The sequence below is a fragment of the Podarcis cretensis genome (assembly GCF_951804945.1).
Source record: "Podarcis cretensis genome assembly, chromosome: 7".
Lineage (NCBI taxonomy): Eukaryota > Metazoa > Chordata > Lepidosauria > Squamata > Lacertidae > Podarcis > Podarcis cretensis.
Genome location: NC_137176.1, coordinates 69,274,829 through 69,292,799, shown reverse-complemented (window position 1 = coordinate 69,292,799; position 17,971 = coordinate 69,274,829). Strand labels below are relative to the sequence as shown.

The 17,971-nt window shown below is 43.4% G+C and overlaps 1 protein-coding gene across 1 annotated transcript in view; it reads right to left on the bottom strand.

Annotated features, from left to right (window-relative positions):
• Positions 1 to 361: 361 nt before the first annotated feature.
• The window catches only part of LAPTM4B (lysosomal protein transmembrane 4 beta), a 62,492-nt gene continuing 44,882 nt past the window's right edge, over positions 362 to 17,971 (bottom strand). Inside the window, exons 6-7 of the mRNA XM_079984765.1 lie at positions 7,993 to 8,088; positions 362 to 3,867 (exon numbers count right to left, since the gene is read on the bottom strand). Coding sequence (XP_079840891.1) covers positions 3,793 to 3,867; positions 7,993 to 8,088 — 171 coding nt within the window. The 3' untranslated portion in view covers positions 362 to 3,792. The remainder of the gene's footprint in view (positions 3,868 to 7,992; positions 8,089 to 17,971) is intronic.

Genomic DNA, 17,971 nt, shown 5'->3' with positions numbered 1-17,971 from the left:
CTTTTTAACTCCTACAACAATGCAGACTATTGTGTCCTGCAAATTAATCTGTCACAATCCCTGAACTTGTGTTAGGAAACTCATATCATCAGCCAAGGCTCTTCTCTCTCTTCACTGTTAGAGCAAGGCAGGTGATGATAAAAGACAACTTGGAAGTACCCTCAATTCTAACTTCCATGCTGATGTATGAGCTGAGTTGGTTTTCGTCTTCTCTTTTGCAACAGATGGGAAACGCCCAGAGTACAAAACAGCAGACGAGGCTACGATTTGCATGCAAATAATAAATATAAAATTAGAATCAGGGTTTTTTTTTGGGGGGGGATCTCTTGTTAGTTCTACAAAGAAAGGGCATACACAGACATGAGGAAACATCCCTTTTTATTAGAGACTGATTTGTTTACACAGAAGATTTGAATGAGAAATATGCACAAGCACTTATTTTCATATGTTCCTTAATATTCCAAAAAAAATTAAATAGTTCAACCAAACAAATGCCTAGTATGGTATCTGGTCCAGGTAAGCCAAAGCTAAATAAAATCCTACAATTTAACCTGTCTACAAAGATTCCATGTTGCCTTGCAAAGCAAACAAAAACTCCATGCCTACCTACTTAACTCAATGAGGAGGGTTACATATCAATGCACTGATAAGTTTATAAACTAAATTGGAACATATTATTGCCCAGTTGGTAGGTGAGCATAAAGTCATCAATGGTTTGCACAGGGTGTTTAGGCACTCACAGTGGTGCCCTGGCCACAGGATTTCCTTTCAGCCATCTGGGGCGGAAGAGAGATGTCACGTAACTTTCAGTGCCTTTACTTTATTCTCCATTTGATCACTTTGCCGATTTGCAGGGCCTTTCAGAGGCTGTGACGGGCCCCATTGCACTATGTCATGATGTCATGTGTTCACTGTGTCATGCCATGTGATGTCATGTGTGTGACACACGTGACGTCACACACACGAGCCAGGCACCCCCAATGTGGGTTGGAACACCTGTTCAGCAACAAGCTATGTAGAATCTAGCACACACACACACACACATACCCTAGAAAATAATGCTAAAGAACTGTTCTTCTACTACCTGCTAGTAAAACATACTGTTGCTGACCTTACCAAACTTCCTGGCCTATTTCCTACTACAACCACTGGGTTCGATGACACAATCTGCTGTTGAGCTGACTGTACTCTGCACACAACCCAACAGTGCAGTGGCTCTGGTTGAACTACACATGACACGAGTGATGCTCGTGAAAAGCAGCTGAAGGCCCTGACCTGGAATGCGTTCCTCAATAGGGACCCAGTGCAGGCTTCCTGTTTGCTCCCCACCCAGGTCACACAAATCCATTATTTGCTATCTAAAGGTGCTGTTTGGAATAAGCACTACAGAACTTTGGAGGGCAAAACGTCACCAGGAGAGAAACAATTTTCAGCAAAAAAAGTGGCACAGTTCTGGACTGGGCTGGGAACATGCTAAGTTGCACTCTTTGAGGTTTCTCTTAAAGGTAAGATTGGACAGGATAAGCATGCTTGTTTAAAAAATGCAGCTAGCATTATTTTGTAGTTTGGTTCCCAGTGACTTAGGATACAAACCAGGAAGTCCCTGATGTGAGCTTTGACTCTGCTATGAACAAACAAGCTGGCCATTAGGCAAGCCACTCTTAGCCTCAGCCCCACATCTGCAGCATGAAGGTAATAATACTGATCTACCTTACAGGGCTGTTGTAAGGTTAGAAGATAACGAGTGCGCAGTGCTTTGAACCTAAAGCACTTATAGAAATGCTAATAATTCACAGTAATACTTAACAGGGCACTAACAAATGAATCTCACTAGAATGTTTATAAATGCAAACAAGAGGACCAAATATTCTCACACTTAAGCAGATAGCTAGATATACATATATTTGATGGGCACAGAGTGTTGTCCCCAAAGATACAACTGGGAGAAATAATTTATCCCAACTGGTGTGTTCCTTAGCATATGGTCCCCAAAGTGCTATATTTACAAGCGGACTCCCATGGGAAAAAGATTCACATTTTGGATACTCAAAGAGGTATTAATTGTTTACCAGACCCAACGACTCCAAAGAACGTATGGCATAACCTTAAATCAAACTGCACACAATCCATACAAAGTTTAGCATTTCAAAATCACCACTGCTTTCAATGGGAGGTTTATGCACTTGCTTGTCTTCCACTGAAATGAAATAAATTTCAAAGTGGTTTCTTCCCATTGTTTGCAATTGTCGGATGGGATGACATCAACGGGCAAAATAAATTATCAGAACTATCATAAGAAGAGAAGGAATCACTTGGCCAAAGGCTGAAACACAGAATTTCCATAATAAATCTAATCTGGATTAGAGACTATGCCCCCTTTTTTTCACTCACACATTGATTTGCCATAGATGTGACTGGGTTCACCATCTTGATACAATGCATGATGTGGTACCCTGCAACTCTATCATGTTTTCCAGCTCTGCTTCCTATGGTTAATCTTAGGGTCACAGATTAAAGCTGTAGGAAATGTATTTGCCAATCCATGTCAAGTGTCAGAAACGTGTGTTTTTCATCTCTCTCTTTTACACATACATACAGACCCCTATTTTAATGTGTATCGAGAGAGAGAGAGAGAGAGAGAGAGAGAGAGAGAGAGAGAGGGAGATACTCCTTACAAGCATCCTGAGTGTACAGGCCTAGAGCGGGTAGCGAACTGATGTTAACATTAGACTTCCCACTACAGAAAATAGTTGCAGCATCAACAGGGATGCGGGCAGTATTTGCAATGCCTTCAAAAAGCCACATCTGTGCAACTTCAAGGTCCCCAGACCAGGCCACCTAGGGATCCAGATTTGGAGTTGTCTTGAAAAAAGGGAGCTTTGGTCTGGAGAACCACATTAAGACCGCTGGCAAGAGAAAGGACAAAAAAAAGGGGCCAGTGGCCTCACTTACAGCTGAACTGGCCAATTCTAGGGCAGGAGGGTAGTAGGTCAAAGTGCTTGCAAGAGCCAAAATTTCTGTAGCAAAAAGTTCAATCTAATCTTGATGCCCAGAGCTCCTCCAATACACATACTTCCCCTCTGCATTTCTGAGCGATTAGCCAGTCAGAAAGCACCTTTGCGCTCAGAGCACAATTCAAAGCAATCTTTTTCTTTTTACTAATAGCTGAGCTAGACCTTTATAAAAAAAAATTGTGTTCTCAACCACAGCTCTGCTGTAGAACGATGAAAATTTGTTTCTTCAAACCTCAGGGTAGCTATCCACTTTGTTAAATTTTGAGCTTTGAAGGACACAAGCTTTTGCTACCACAGCTAAGAAATGTGTTTAAAAAGGTCCCAGATACTCCTGATGAAATAAATATAAGCTCAACTGTTCAGGGTACCTTCTGTTTTGTTTTATGATTGTGGATTAAAGGACAGTGTCACAGCCTGAGGCATGATCCAGAAATTAAGAAGACAAGAGAAACAAGACTCCACACTACAGTTTACACCCCTAGAGATTTTCTAGATTTGCAGGAGAAGATGTGAACCCCCCCCCAAAAAAACAAACCTACATTGCAACGATTATCACTTTAGCTAATCAAAATGGTTCTCAAGCCAGTTCAATGCTGCTTTAGGCAAATAGGTTTTTCCTTTGAATAATCTACAGCAAAATAGCAATAAAGACAACCTGGGAGATAATACACCTGTCCTGAAAAATGAAAGAAACTATTGCTCAGGTGTCGTGAAAAGTAAAGCTATTTGTTCTTTAGGTACATTTCACGCACACACACTCGCTCGCATACACGGCTCCTCATGCAGACACATAAGGTGGTGGTGGGTCTTTGGCAGCGCCATTTGCAGGATCATCATAGGGTGGCAGCAACACCTGGGGAGAAGCAAAAATGAAAGGATCAGTTCTGAAAATGTAAAAATCTACAAAGACTCATTCAAATCCATTACCAAGTTTTCTGCCTCTCAGCCTCAGTAGGTTTCCGAGCAAAATTCAAAGTGCTGGTGCTGATCTTTAAAGCCGTCAACGGCCTAGGTCCTGTATACCTGAAGGAGCATCTCCATCCCCATCATTAAGCCCGGACACTGAGGTCCAGCGCTGAGGGCCTTCTGGCGGTTCCCTTACTGCGAGAAGTGAGCTTACAGGGAACCAGGCAGAGGGCCTTCTCGGTAGTGGCACCCGTCCTGTAGAACGCCCTCCCATCAGATGTCAAAGAAATAAACAAGCATCTAACGTTTAGAAGATCTGAAGGCAGCCCTGTTTAGGGAAGTTTTTAATGTTTGAAGTTCTTATATCACTTACATCACGGGGTTGTTGTGAGTTTGAAATGGGGAGGAGGAGAACTATGTATACACCTTGAGCTCCTCGGAAGAGAAAAGGTGGCATATAAAAGTAATATAAATACATTTGTATCCCATTTTTGTTCCTTCAAGGGGCTGAGGGACTGGTACATGCCCCAGTTTTTCTTCCTAGCAATTCCTATAATTTGGCTGGACAGTGAATCAGGTAACCAATCTTACACTACTGACACAAGGTTGTCAACGTCAGGCAGTTTCTAACCCTCCTGCTCAGCAGTCCTGTAAAACACATCCAACTACGTTCAGTAGGTTGCTCCAAGCTTTCTGAGAGCTGCAGGGGGCAGGGAAATGGAAATATTGGTTGTGTAAGCTGCCATCTGTTGTTGGCTAGAACCCAGGCAGTACACAAATGGTCTGGAAATGGCACCCAGTATGGACCAGAGTCTGCTGCTGAATCCTTGCTCTTCACAGCTAGGGAGGTGAGGAGGCAAGGAAAAAAGCAAGATAATGAAAACAGAAGTATAAGGAAGAGGCGTCAGAGGCCAAGTGCAGTTGTGTGGATATGAGCTGATGCACTGTAAACATTTCTGACACAGAACCAAAAGCTGATCTACAGCATCAGGCTGGAACATCCCCAAGTATTAAGTGTTTTTCCTTCTGCCACACCTTCGTTCAAGGTGGCTGATGGAGTAATTCCAGAATCAGTACTACTAAGGCAGGACTTGTGCTCAACATCTCTAAAGATTAGCAACTTCAAACTTTAAATTCCACAAGGAGAGAGCAGCACACACGCAACATGTTGAAGACATATTGGGTTTAAACAAAACTGCACTTAAAAAAATAAATAAATCAGACATTTGCTTCTCAGTCCTCTTGTTGTTTTGTCTCAGGAGACATTCCTTCCACACCAGCACAGCTGTGAAGAGCTAGCAGCAGCAGCAGCAAACCTTTGTTTCCTTCAGCCAAGCATTGTAATGGAGCAAACAGTCAAGAGCTTAGGAGAAACATGAGAGGCCAGGTCATTAAACTGACCACCTGCTTTACTTTAGGTTCCCTCCCTCCCCCAAGCCCTATTGTGGTGATGTATCTGTGGCTACACAAACATATTAAAAGACCACCCAGGGACACCAACAGATTAGAGCAGATTGATGGGGCTGCTGCATCATGCATAGGGAGCTATGAGGCTCTGCCTGTGCAGTCAAATTAAATGCAAGTGGAATGGGGGGGGGACAAGTATGGAAAAAGGCAAGCATGCCCCTTCCATTTGTCATTTTTATTATTTGACATATTAGTGAGTTATTACAAAACAGCCTCTTAGTAGCTTACAAAAAAAGATTAAAACCCAAAAAGGCAAAACACTAAAAATACATTTCAATGAAACCATTCCATTAACCATGAATGAACCCATTTTAAAGTGCTGGTTTTGACCTATAAAGCTCAGGACCCCAATGAGACCACCTCTCTCCATGTGAACCAATCTATATCCTGTATTCAGTATCCAAAGCCCTTCTTCATGTGCCCCTTCCAAGGGAGGTGTGATGAACCGGTCTTTTCAGTGGTCGCTCCTTCCTTAAGGAATGCTCTCCTCAGGGAGGTATGGCTGGCAACATCGCTATCTACTTTTAGGCACCAGGCAAACAGTTCTTTCTTTCTTTACCCTGGGCTCTGGCTCTTACTTTGGAGCAGCGGTTCTCAACCTGTGGGTCCCCAGATGTTGTTGGACTACAACTCCCATCATCCCTGAGCTCTGGCCTTGCTAGCTAGGGGTGATGGGAGTTGTAATTCAACAACATCTGGGGACCCACAGGTTGAGAATGGCTGATTTGGAGGGTTCTATATATCTATGGGCTCTTTCAGTGGGTAGAATGCGTTAGACCTGTCTTTTAGATGTACAAATGTGTTTTTAGGTTTTTATTCTATTTCAGTTTTTTACCAGCTTCAAACTTTGTACTATTTTGTACATAATACTTTGGGTTATGTCTTGCAAATAAAAGTGATTAATAAGTGCAAATAAAATCATCCCAGTAGAAAAATAACAAAAACTTCAGAAGCAAGAGCAGGGTCCCATGGCAAGTTCTGCCCCCAGAACTGCTTGTGATCATTGGCAATGGCAGGCACTAGCCCCCACAGTGGACCCGTGAACATGCCACTACTCGGAGAAGGACCCCATACCTTGTATTCTTCGTTCTACCACATGGGGAGAACCATGTCTTGCATTAACATTGCTGTTCTTAGAATACTGTACAAGCACGCTGCTCTGGTTTTTACAAACCAGAACATGGTTTGGAAATTCTGTCTGAAGCACACAGGCCATGTGCCGCTTGCTTAAGCTTTCCTTAATGCATTATCATCTGTCAAGAAGTAGACTCCAGAGTGCCTCCCTCTTCGCCTGGGCAGGAAGCAACCTAAATGTTTATCTATGAGCATTTCCATTAGAAACCACCCTGGAGTGATTACAGATGGAAGCTAGACCGCCCTGAGATAATTTATAACCTCAAATTCGCTGCGCTGCCAAAACATTCTTAAGCGCACATTTGTACATTTTCCATGTGCACGGGTATATGGCTGCCCAATTACAGAAGTCCTCTATTATTTTTAGGAAAATAAAAGGGCTCCCTCTTTAGGCAAGCAGCAAACGTTTAGCAGATACAGTTGCATAAAATATATACTGTGCTGCAGTGAGATCATCTGGGACTCATTATGATAATATATCCAAGAAAATGGCTGGTAGCTCCTCATCTGCAGCAGAGATTGTGGGGGAAGAACCTTAGATTCTTCCAACACATTGGTGTGGACCATCAGAGGTCCTAACATAACAAAGCAGCTCTATTGCTGAAATGACATTAAAATGTTCCGGATGCATCAATGTTTGGGGTAGGGACTTGTCACTGTGACACATTCTCTTCCCCCAGGGCTTCCTAGATTCCAGGGACCACATAATATTTAAGGAAGGAAGAGGACTTGGAGCAGGCAGAGAGTCAAGAACTGTTTGAAAGTTGTCTTGTTTTCCACAAAACAACATGGATAGCACAGACACAGGTCTGTGCCTGGTGGTTGTAAAAGGCTGCAAACTGAACCTCCCTTGGGTGTACTATGGCTTTACTAAGTGGAGTTATGCACCAGTTTTGTGCCTGTGCACTTGGTTCTCATGCTGCCCTCTCCCTTTTTATCACGCTGCAATTCAACACCTCCAGGTTTAATTTAACCATTGTTTCCTATTGTGTCTGAACCTGCTGAACCCTCACACGCCCCAGCAAATGGTGTTCCGAAGCAAGCATATTGCCTCTGAGGCATGAGAGGAGGCTCCATTTAACCACAGCTGATGAATTACTCTAATCTCTTTTGCAAAAAGACTGATTTGGCTGACAGCCCTTCATTACTCAGCGGCAGTTTGCACGAGAGGGAACCACGCTTGCCTATCCTGTTTGTGTGAATCAGCTCTAGAAAGCAGCAGTTTACAATGTGGCTAAGCAAGACACTGCTTTCTCCACACCAATGCACTGATGGGGCATTTGGTCTGGAGGATATTACAGTACCTGTACTAGGTGCTACCATCATCCAGAATGCATCAGAAATGGGGGCTCCCCCAAAGTAACTGGAAACAGAATTCAACAGCAACAACGGGCTAGACAAGAAAGTGGTTTCATGCCTACATTCCACACCCAAAGGCCATCAGAGCCCCATTTAATTTTGACATCCTTACCGCTGTGTCATTAGTAGTAATGTAGACCAGGACATCCGAGTTGTTTCTGTTGTTAATGTATCGATAACAGTTCCATACGCAGCTGATCAGGTAAGCCTGCGCGAGGAAGAAGAGGCAGAGAAAGAAGATGTGTAGAATTTGTAACAGATTTTCTTTACCACACATTCTTTATTGCAACATGCTATGTGATGATTAAGAAGTTGGGGTTTTTTTTTGGGGGGGGGGTTGGTAGTCTGTCCAAACGTTTCTGAGCACAATTCAAAGTGTTGGTGCTGACCTTTAAAGCCCTAAATGGCCTCGGCCCAGTATACCTGAAGAAGTGTCTCCTTCTGGCAGTTCCCTCAATGCGAGAAGCGAAGTTACAGAGAACCAGGCAGAGGGCCTTCTCAGTAGTGGCGCCGGCCCTGTGGAACACCCTCCCATCAGATGTCAAAGAAATAAATAACTATCTGGTGTTTAGAAGAAATCTGAAGGCAGCCCTGTTTAGGGAAGTTTATAAAGCGTGTTCTCCAATAAATGAGAGCACGTGTTGCGGTGTGGGCCACCAGGCCAGGCCTCTTGTTGCCAGGCAGGTTAATAATTGTTGCCTGGCATCATGATTGGGTAACCGGGTTGCTGGGGCAAATTGTATGTTGCAAATTGGGTGGGAGGGACCATAGTCTTTAAATATTGGTGCACTCTGGTTTCTCTTTCTCTTTGCAGAGTGCATCGGATCACCCGCCCGCCCGCCCTCTTTCCGGTTGACCTTGCTTTGCCTGTCATGGGGTCGTCTGCCTTGGAGCAGGGGCCTAGTAGGAATTTTGCCATTTGGTGATTGGCTGTGCCATTTGGTTTTTGCCTACTACTCAGCAATTCGTCACAACTTGTAAGGTTGTGGTTAGGCATTGGTTATAATATGCTGGTGGTGGAGGGGTTCAGGCGGTGCCTGCCCCTCCTATTGCGCTGAAGGGAATTCCGTTAAAGGAATCCTGGGGCTTGCCATGATTTCGTCCAATCCCTGTTATGGGACCAGGGCCGCCCAATCCCTGTTATGGGAATCCTTGTTATAGGACCGGGCAGGCAAGCTTTCGGGGAGCTGCTGGGGTGAGCGGCGTGGGTCCGACGCTTAGCTCAAATGACCCCCAGTTTGACTTTCTCTTCTACTGGCTACCGATCGGACCTCGGGATGTCAGTTCTGTCCCAGGCGGGGGGACAGATAGTCATAACCAATGTCTAAACAACCACTCACTGATTTTGTATTTTAATAAAGTTGTGGCCAAAATAGTGCCCAAAAACCAAAACTAAAATTACGTGTTATGTGTGAAGTTATTTGAGGGGTGGCCTGGGGACCTACACACGCAATGATTGATGCTTTAATGTATTTTTAATCTTTTGTTGGGATCCGCCCAGAGTGACTGGAGAAACCCAGCCAGATGGGCAGGGTATAAACAACAACAACAACAACAACAATTACACTAACTGGTTGTAGCAAAAAACCAAAACAGGTGAGCATTTTGATACCATAAAGCTGAGTCACCTATGGAGAGTCCGAATTGGCTGCAGGCTGGAAGAGTCCTTGAGTTTTTATTAGTGGGTTATTATTTTTTTACCCCTTGGTAGCCCATGGGACGCGGGTGGCGCTGTGGGTAAAACCTCAGTGCCTAGGACTTGCTGATCGTAAGGTCGGCGGTTCGAATCCCTGCGGCGGGGTGAGCTCCCATTGCTCGGTCCCAGCTCCTGCCCACCTAGCAGTTCGAAAGCACCCTTAAGTGCAAGTAGATAAATAGGTACCGCTTTATAGCGGGAAGGTAAACGGCATTTCCGTGTGCAGCACTGGTGCTGGCTCGCCAGTTGCAGCTTCGTCACGCTGGCCACGTGACCTGGAAGTGTCTTCGGACAGCGCTGGCTCCCGGCCTCTTGAGCGAGATGGGCGCACAACCCTAGAGTCGGTCACGACTGGCCCGTACGGGCAGGGGTACCTTTACCTTTTTAGCCCATGGATGTCATGGAGCATGACTCTTTCGATGTGCCCCTTCCCTAGGGGTACAATGCACTGGTGTTCAAATCATTGACAGGCATGTTTGGCAAATGCATTGTGAAGGCAAGGCTTCATCAACAGGAGAAAAATGCTGTAGTAAGTCCTTTTTTGAAGATGTCAACAGGGAGGCTTCTAAAAATTTATGTAGATTTATTCCACCTGTATAGACTTATTTGCATGGCTACTTTAAATGCTTTAAAAGACTTAACAGATGTTGGTATGGATGTGATATCTGGAGAACTCCCAATTGAAGTACGATGCCTCAGAGGGATTTTTGGCCTTTGAGAGATGAAGGGGAATCTCTATGAAGCAATGCAACTCAAAGCAGGGACTCCTGAAATACTTTGCTGCACCTCAGCTATCCTGATGTCAAAAAATGCTGCAGACAAGTATTTCATTAAAGCAAAAGTCACGTCTCTAAACATACTAGGGAGTGATGGGGGACGGAACAACAAGCACAAGACCGGACAGAGCTCCATTATAACAGGGCGGAAGATTTTACCTGGAAAGCAAATCCCTTTTAGCTATTCCTCCCCAAACAAGGTGCCCAGTGCAAAATCCTCTGGACTTATTTTGCCTACACTTTGGCAGGCTTCATCCACCCTAGAAAATTTGCCTGCAAATTTTACCCACTTCCATGAAAAGAAAAAGTTAGAGCTGTGGTTTTTTTTAAATTTCCCTGCAGTGAAAGAGGTTGAGGGTTCAACATGAAGCAGGCTTGAACATGAAGCAGGCTTGAACAGACTGAGGCAATCTGTTTTCTGAAGCACCCAATCAGAGTCCAAACCAATCTTGCACAACCCTAGATTTTGGCTCTAATCCTATACACACTTGAACTAAGTGAGTCCCATTGAACTAAGTGAGGCTTACTTTTGAGTAGACAAAGACACACATAGGATTGCTCTGTTTAAGCCAAGCTCTCAAAGGCAAAGGCTAAAGATGGATGGATCTTATAAATGTTACAAAACTAGAAAATGCAGAGTTCAGAGAGTCCAAATGCATATCCCTTTACCTTTTCCCCAAGGAAGTCCAGATGTAGGCCATAATCAAAAAATGCAGGAATGCTAAGCTTAAGTTGCTCCTGAGCCAATGTATTAGAACAAAATTACAACTGTTATATTAAAATCACAGCAACCTAGGCTTCTCACTGTTCTGCAAACATTTTTAAACCTTTGCTGCTGGAGTCACTATTGTTCCACCTACCAGTGCTTGCAGCTAAGCCCCCAAAGCATGTTGTTACTTTGTAGTAGTTCCGTATAAACCAAGCAAACAAAGTTTTCCTAACCAAGGAGGTCACCAGCTCGCCCACAACAGGCAAATGGAAGCCAGAGACACCACCTACGCGTGCTTGGGAAGATGAGCAGCTAAAACCAGCATGCTAGCCAAATGTCTTGGACACACACAGGCAGATGCTGAGCCCTTGCAATGGAAACTCATTTTGCCCCGGCAAATTTCCTGCTGATTTGTCCCGAAAAGCCTTTTATTCTACTGAAAAACCATTAGGCTGAGTCACTGACCTATTTTGCAGTGCATACCTTTCCTATCCAAAAATAAGGGAGTGAATTTTCACTTGCAGTTATACAGATCTATGGTAAGAACACAGTTAGAATCCTGTGTACAGTTCTGGTTAACTCACTTCAAAAAAAGGATACCGTAGAGCAGAAAAAGGTTCAGAGAAGGGCAACCAGAATGATCGATGAGATGGAGTAAAGCGTCAAACGCCCCCATATGGAACATTGTGGGGTTATGTTCTTATGAAAGCACTATAGAAAAGCATTATTAAAGCCTGAATATCAGCCTTCTAAAGTACAAAGTGTTCTACAATCTAGATCACTCAGCCTCCTTAGAACACTGTGAAATATAAAAGCAGCCAATTATTTTTGCACGCCACGAATTAAAGCTGAGAGTCAGCAATTTGCCTGAGGGTCACAAAGTGAGTTTATTCATGGATGAGCAGGGATAAAAACCACAGAGGTTGATGCCAAATGTTTGCCACTCATGCTCAGAATGACAGATGTTGCTTAAGGGAAGGAAGCCTTAGAAGAACTCAATTGCAATTAATTGCTATGTATGCTTATTCCACATGCAGCAATGCATACATGCATCCAGCAATTATGTACTTTATATTTTCATTCATTTTATTTTAATATTTAATACTCTGCACTTCAATCCCTATGACGGTACTTAGAGCAACTTGCAAAGATAAAAGCCATAAACAATAAAATTAGTATAAAGAAACAAACAGCCACAGACCAAACAGCATGGAATATAATAAAATCCTACTACTACTACTAACTTATTATTTATACGTCACCCATCTGGCTGGGCGGCTTCCAACAAGATATTAAAAACACAGTAAAAGATCAAACATTAAAAACTTCCCTAAACAGGATTCTTTGACATCTGGTGGGAGGACATTCCACAGGGCAGGCGCCACTACCGAGAAGGCCCTCTGTCTGGTTCCCTGTGACTTTGCTTCTTGCAGGGAGGGAACCACCAGAAGGCCCTCGGAAATGGGCCAAGGGTGTTTAGGGCTTTAAAGGTCAGCACCAACACTTTGAATTGTGCCTGGAAACGTAAAGTAAAAAGATGTAGATCTAGACACAGGGTCTTTTCTCTTTTTCTACGTAGAAGCATTTTCAACATAAGAAGGTGCAAAGCGTGAGGAGGAACCATTGTCCTCTTAACAGCCTGAAATACGGTAATATTATTTGGAGTCAGAACCTGCTATCTTTTGGAATTACTTTCATTTATTCATGGGAAACTAGAAGCAGCCATGCATATATACCCACTGAAGCGTATATCTAAAGTATGAATCGGTTTGAAAGCATGTGTATCTTACACCTCCCTGTTGAATGTACTCCTTGCGGCAAACTCAGATAATATATACGGAGCCAGTTCAGATGTGATGCTAAACTATGGTTTAGCATTATGGGCACAAACCATGGCAACCCTTGGATTTCCAGTTACCTCTGGCATGAGCCAGTCAAAAATAGGAAAAACATCTGCTTCTGATTTCAAGCCAGCTAGATTATGTGGGAAGTTGGGAAACTCCAGTTAGTTTACGAACCATGGTTAGTGATCAAGCCAGGTTTATAAATCATGGTTTGATTCTGGTTTGGTTTAAATGAAATAGCCTTGGTTTAAATTTACCCAAGTTCTCTGTGGATGTAATGATCAGCTATAATGGGGAACTCTGGTTAGTTTAAAACAGAAAGCAACAGATTTTGATCGCTTTCTCTTCTGCGAGCCTGAGAAGGAGTGGGAGGTGTACAAATATGAGGCTTACTTGTGGGAATATGGTCATTTGTCCATAAGAGCATGGGCAAAAGTTTATTATTGCAAGGTGATTTCATAAGCAGAAAACATTGCTTGGAGCATGATCAACGCGTGGACAGCTCATGCTGTCCTAATGATTGGTCCACGTAACATAGCCTGATGGTCTACGTGGTCTAGTGCGATGGCCCTTATCTGCTGGCTGAGAACAAGTGGGATTCCTTGTATTTTGTATCTTTCTGACTTTACACAATAAAGGCTGTGCTCCAGCAGCTTCTAGAAGAGAGCTGCGGCCAGATTTCTGCAACCCATCATGGTGTGAGACTGATTATTTACGGATGGCGAGCGGGTTCTCGTCATTACTGTAGTTTATTCATGTAATACGAAGATATCATTTAGTGCTGCCTCTGAACCGGCCATCTGTATAATGTGTGAAATCGATTCCTCAACAAAGAGGGATCACGATGCACTCGGGCCCTTAGAGCACCCCCACCTGCTGGGGTGGGCAGGGCCATGCCCTGCTCCACTCCGGTTGGTTGTTCCCTGGTTGCTTGGGTCCTAAAGCCCATTTCTTGGCTTGGGGGGCGGCCGGGGAACAATATATAACCCTGTGCGTCATTTGCCGGTCCTCTTTGACTTCACACAGCAGATCCCCGGCCCGCCCTCCCTTTACAGTGGTACTTTGGGTTACATACGCTTCAGGTTACATACGCTTCAGGTTACAGACTCTGCTAACCCAGATATAGTGCTTCAGGTTAAGAACTTTGCTTCAGGATGAGAACAGAAATCGTGCTCTGGTGGCACGGCGGCAGTGGGAGGCCCCATTAACTAAAGTGGTGCTTCAGGTTAAGAACAGTTTCAGGTTAAGTATGGACCTCCAGAACGAATTAAGTACTTAACCCGAGGTACCACTGTATTTAGGTTTGTCTGGCCTTGCTATGGTCTTCATTGGTCGCCTGTTTTGTAATGGGGGCCTGGTAGGAATTTTTCCATCTAGCAAATTGGCAGGACCATTTGGTTTTCGCCTACCACCGTAGCAATCGTCACAACTTTGTAAGGTTTGGCGGTTAGGCATTGGATAAGCAATGGTGGGGAGAGGAAGTGGCGGCCATCACCTACCCCTCCAAACTCAAGGGTATTCCATTAAACGCAGTGTGGGTCCCCAGATGTTGTTGAACTACAACTCCCATCATTCCTAGCCAGCATAACCAGTGGCCAGGCAAGATGGGAGTTGTAGTCCAACAACATCTGGGGTCCCACAGGTTGAGAACTGCTGCATTAAAGGAATCAGGGTTGGCCTGGGTCTTGACCTAGCGCTGGGCCTAGGGCCATACCAGGACCCCACGGGGGCAACGAGGGGAGCTCAAGCCCATCCGCAAGGGTGGTGCTCTCTCCTGCTGGCCGTGTTTCACCCTTGTTATCGGATTCACCATGAAAGCGGTTGGGAATCCAATATAGTCTGGTGATTCCAATGCCTAAGCCAATACCACTCACATTCTGTATTCAATAAAGCTGTGGCCTAAATTTTGCCCAATAACTTAAACTAAAATCCTGTGTCACTGTGTCTCATTTCTTGGGGGTGCTTGGGGATCTTGAAGCGCAAATGAGCCTGTTAGTGCTACATAAATTAAGACCATGAAATTTCAACATCATCAGGTCCTTGGGCCCTTTTAATATTTTAAATAAATGAATAGAGCATGCCTTCACTGTCTATACATTGCATTTTAAACAGAACTTGTACACTCTCTTATAAGGAAGTAAGGCAAAAACCCTGGAATATAGTTAAAGAGCTGCATAATTTAACTCCCTATTATTTAGTTCAATTTTAGCAGCGCCTTCCTTTTCCCAGTTGTAAAATGACAGTAAGCTTATATACCATGATGAGTATAAAAAAATTAATTGGTCATACTTTGTTTCAAATGCTTCTGTGTTTTTGAGAGTAAATGCAGAGTGGGTGGGGGCAGGGGGCAATTTCATATTGGTTTAAGCAAATGCAATGTGGTAAAAGTTTTTTTTCGCCTTTCCAAAAAAAGAATACAGCAGAAGAAAGTAGAGGTGGCCGAACATAAAACACTCTCTATGTACAGGAAACCACAAAGCAGTGCTCTGCTGCCTGCCAAAGATTAATAGGATCCAGTGGTTTGGTTTTTACAAGGCTTTAAAGGGCTACTAACACAGAGTGGGCTTCATTTGCTGGCTCATAAACAATGGCAAATTTAAAATGAATCTTTAATAAAAGTAAGACAGACATACACTTCAAACAGAATAGCTGCTCCTTGCCCTTTTTTTCTGAAGGGCACGTGTGAATCTTCCCCCTGCCTGGCAAAACTTTTACTAATTCAAAACAAATTTTCAATATGCAGGCCTTGTGAAATTTGCTGACAGCGGAGAAATATTGGGTGGGATTGGGAGGAAAGAAAATTCATACAAGCAAGTATAAGAGGGGATGGGGTAAGTGGCTTAAAAATAGCATTGCTGAGAAAATGAGTTGAGGCTTATACTTTCCCCGCAAATGGTACTGGGTCAGCAATGCAATATGGTTACAAAGAAACATAATCCTATTCCAGAGTGCATTTAGCAGAAGCATAGCCAAAACTCGGAAATAATATTATTTTCCTCTAGCTGGACAAATTTTCGGGTCCAAAAGTATATTGTAGAAGAGCAATCATAACTTTTAAGTTTGGGATTTAAATTGTGTAAGTAAATAAAATCAATTGTTTATACTGGAGAGAAGATAACAGTGGCAGAACGGAGGAAAAAGCCAACAAGTCTTCAAAGATCTGAAATATTGTGTATAAACAGAAAGGAAAATGCTTGTTGTCTACCCTAAAAGAAAAGGATGGGGCAAGGGGAAGAAATATACTGAATAAAAAATACTTAGAACTTCCTACAAAGAACATCTCAGTCATGGAACTTGTTGGTCTACAAAGTTGGAAATATTTGTTGGCAGAGACTATTAAAAAGAAGCTAGCCAGAGCACTTGTCATCTTCTAAGTCTGAGGAGTCATGTATTCTGGCAAGGGTTTCCAAAGCTTGTTTAATTTTTGACTGACCAAGCTGAACACAGTCCTCTAGCTACTGATCAATACTTTCCAACACTACCGTATTAAAAAGACATTAAATGCATCCATAGACTATCTCATCATTAATGCCTTGAAAATGTAGCATTTTCACCGTGTGGTAATGCGAGTTGCACCAGGATTTAAAATAAAGAGAAGATTCGGTAGTTCTGTTATTGTAAACTAAAATGTCATCCCCTGACTTAGGTCAGGAATCACCATCACCTGGTGGTACCCTTGAGGTCTCACCTGTGACCTAATGAGATTGTGTGGGAGGTTTCATTTTTCTCCTTTGAAAAGTACAGGGCTTTCCCCCCCAGCTGGAACTCACTGGAACTGAGTTCCGGCACCTCTCGGGTGGGCACCATTGCCATTATAAGAGAAACAAGGGAGATGTTCTTGGTGAGTTCCAGCACCTCTCTTTCTAGAAAAATAGCACTGGGAAAGTACATAGAGATGAAGTTGGAAGAGTGACTTCCTCTTTCAGCTCTACGTGCTTTTCAAGGCTCAGACTGATTCTTATTTGAACAGACTTTTATCCAGATTGCTTGTAAAAGTGAAGTGTGTGCATGTATGTTTTCTCTCTTTCTGTCTCTCAGGGAAGTGTTCTGATCCATTGGGTGTGGGCAAGATTAACCCTCTATTGTGTGGGCAGGTAATCCCTCCCCTTACCTGGCCTGGTTTCCCTGGCAACGCTTCCCCCAGGTGGGATTGGACAACTCACTGGGGTTAGGCGGGGACCTCCAGGTATCCCACCTGAGGGAAGGCAAAGCCTATGCTGATGGGGCCACTCCAGATCCAGGGCTGCACGCGTCCACGCAAAAGGCGCCCCCCGTTTTAAGTGGGGAGCGGTCATTGCTAAAACATTCAAATCTGCCCACAGGCGTTCAAACCATTGGTGACAGCTGACGTAAGCTAAAGGCAAACTCAGTGATAATTCAGATATACACAAAATGCGAAGTCATAATAAGAAATGGGAGATAACCACCAAAAATGAAAACAAAATGGAGGGCAAGAGAATGGTCTAGATGCAAAGCAGAATGGGGCTGATCAAGGCCATGGCAAAATTCTTTACTCTGCATTGTCTTTGCAGTGTTTCAGGATAGAAGTAAAATTCCATTCCATTTTGTTTGAAAATATTATCTTGCTCCATTTATAAAGTTGAGTGTTCTGGCTCCAGATGATCCATTCCAGTCTGACAGTACAAGAAAAAGGTATAAAAAAAAATTAAGAACATATGTTCTAAGAAAAAAATAAAAGGTTTTATTTTAGGATGCTTTTGGGGATTGTGGTAGAAGATGTGTTTGAAGAACTACAGGCAACATTTAGCTGCTCCAATTATGTCTAGATACAGATAATATTTTACAGAACGCTGGGTGATTTGAAAGAGCGGGTCATTGCTTGTGGTGTAAACAATCATACCACTTTTGCCTCTGGTTAACATAGTTGGAAGGTATTTTTAAAAATCCAACCCTGCAAAACCTGTTGGGGAAACAATGCGGTTTTCACAATGAGAAGGGAAGCTGCTTTCAAATCGCCTTCAACTCTCTTTGAAATTAAAAAGCTGAATAACTTTCCAGCAGAAATAAATTGGGCCTATACTTCTGCCATTCTGTCTATTTTCAAG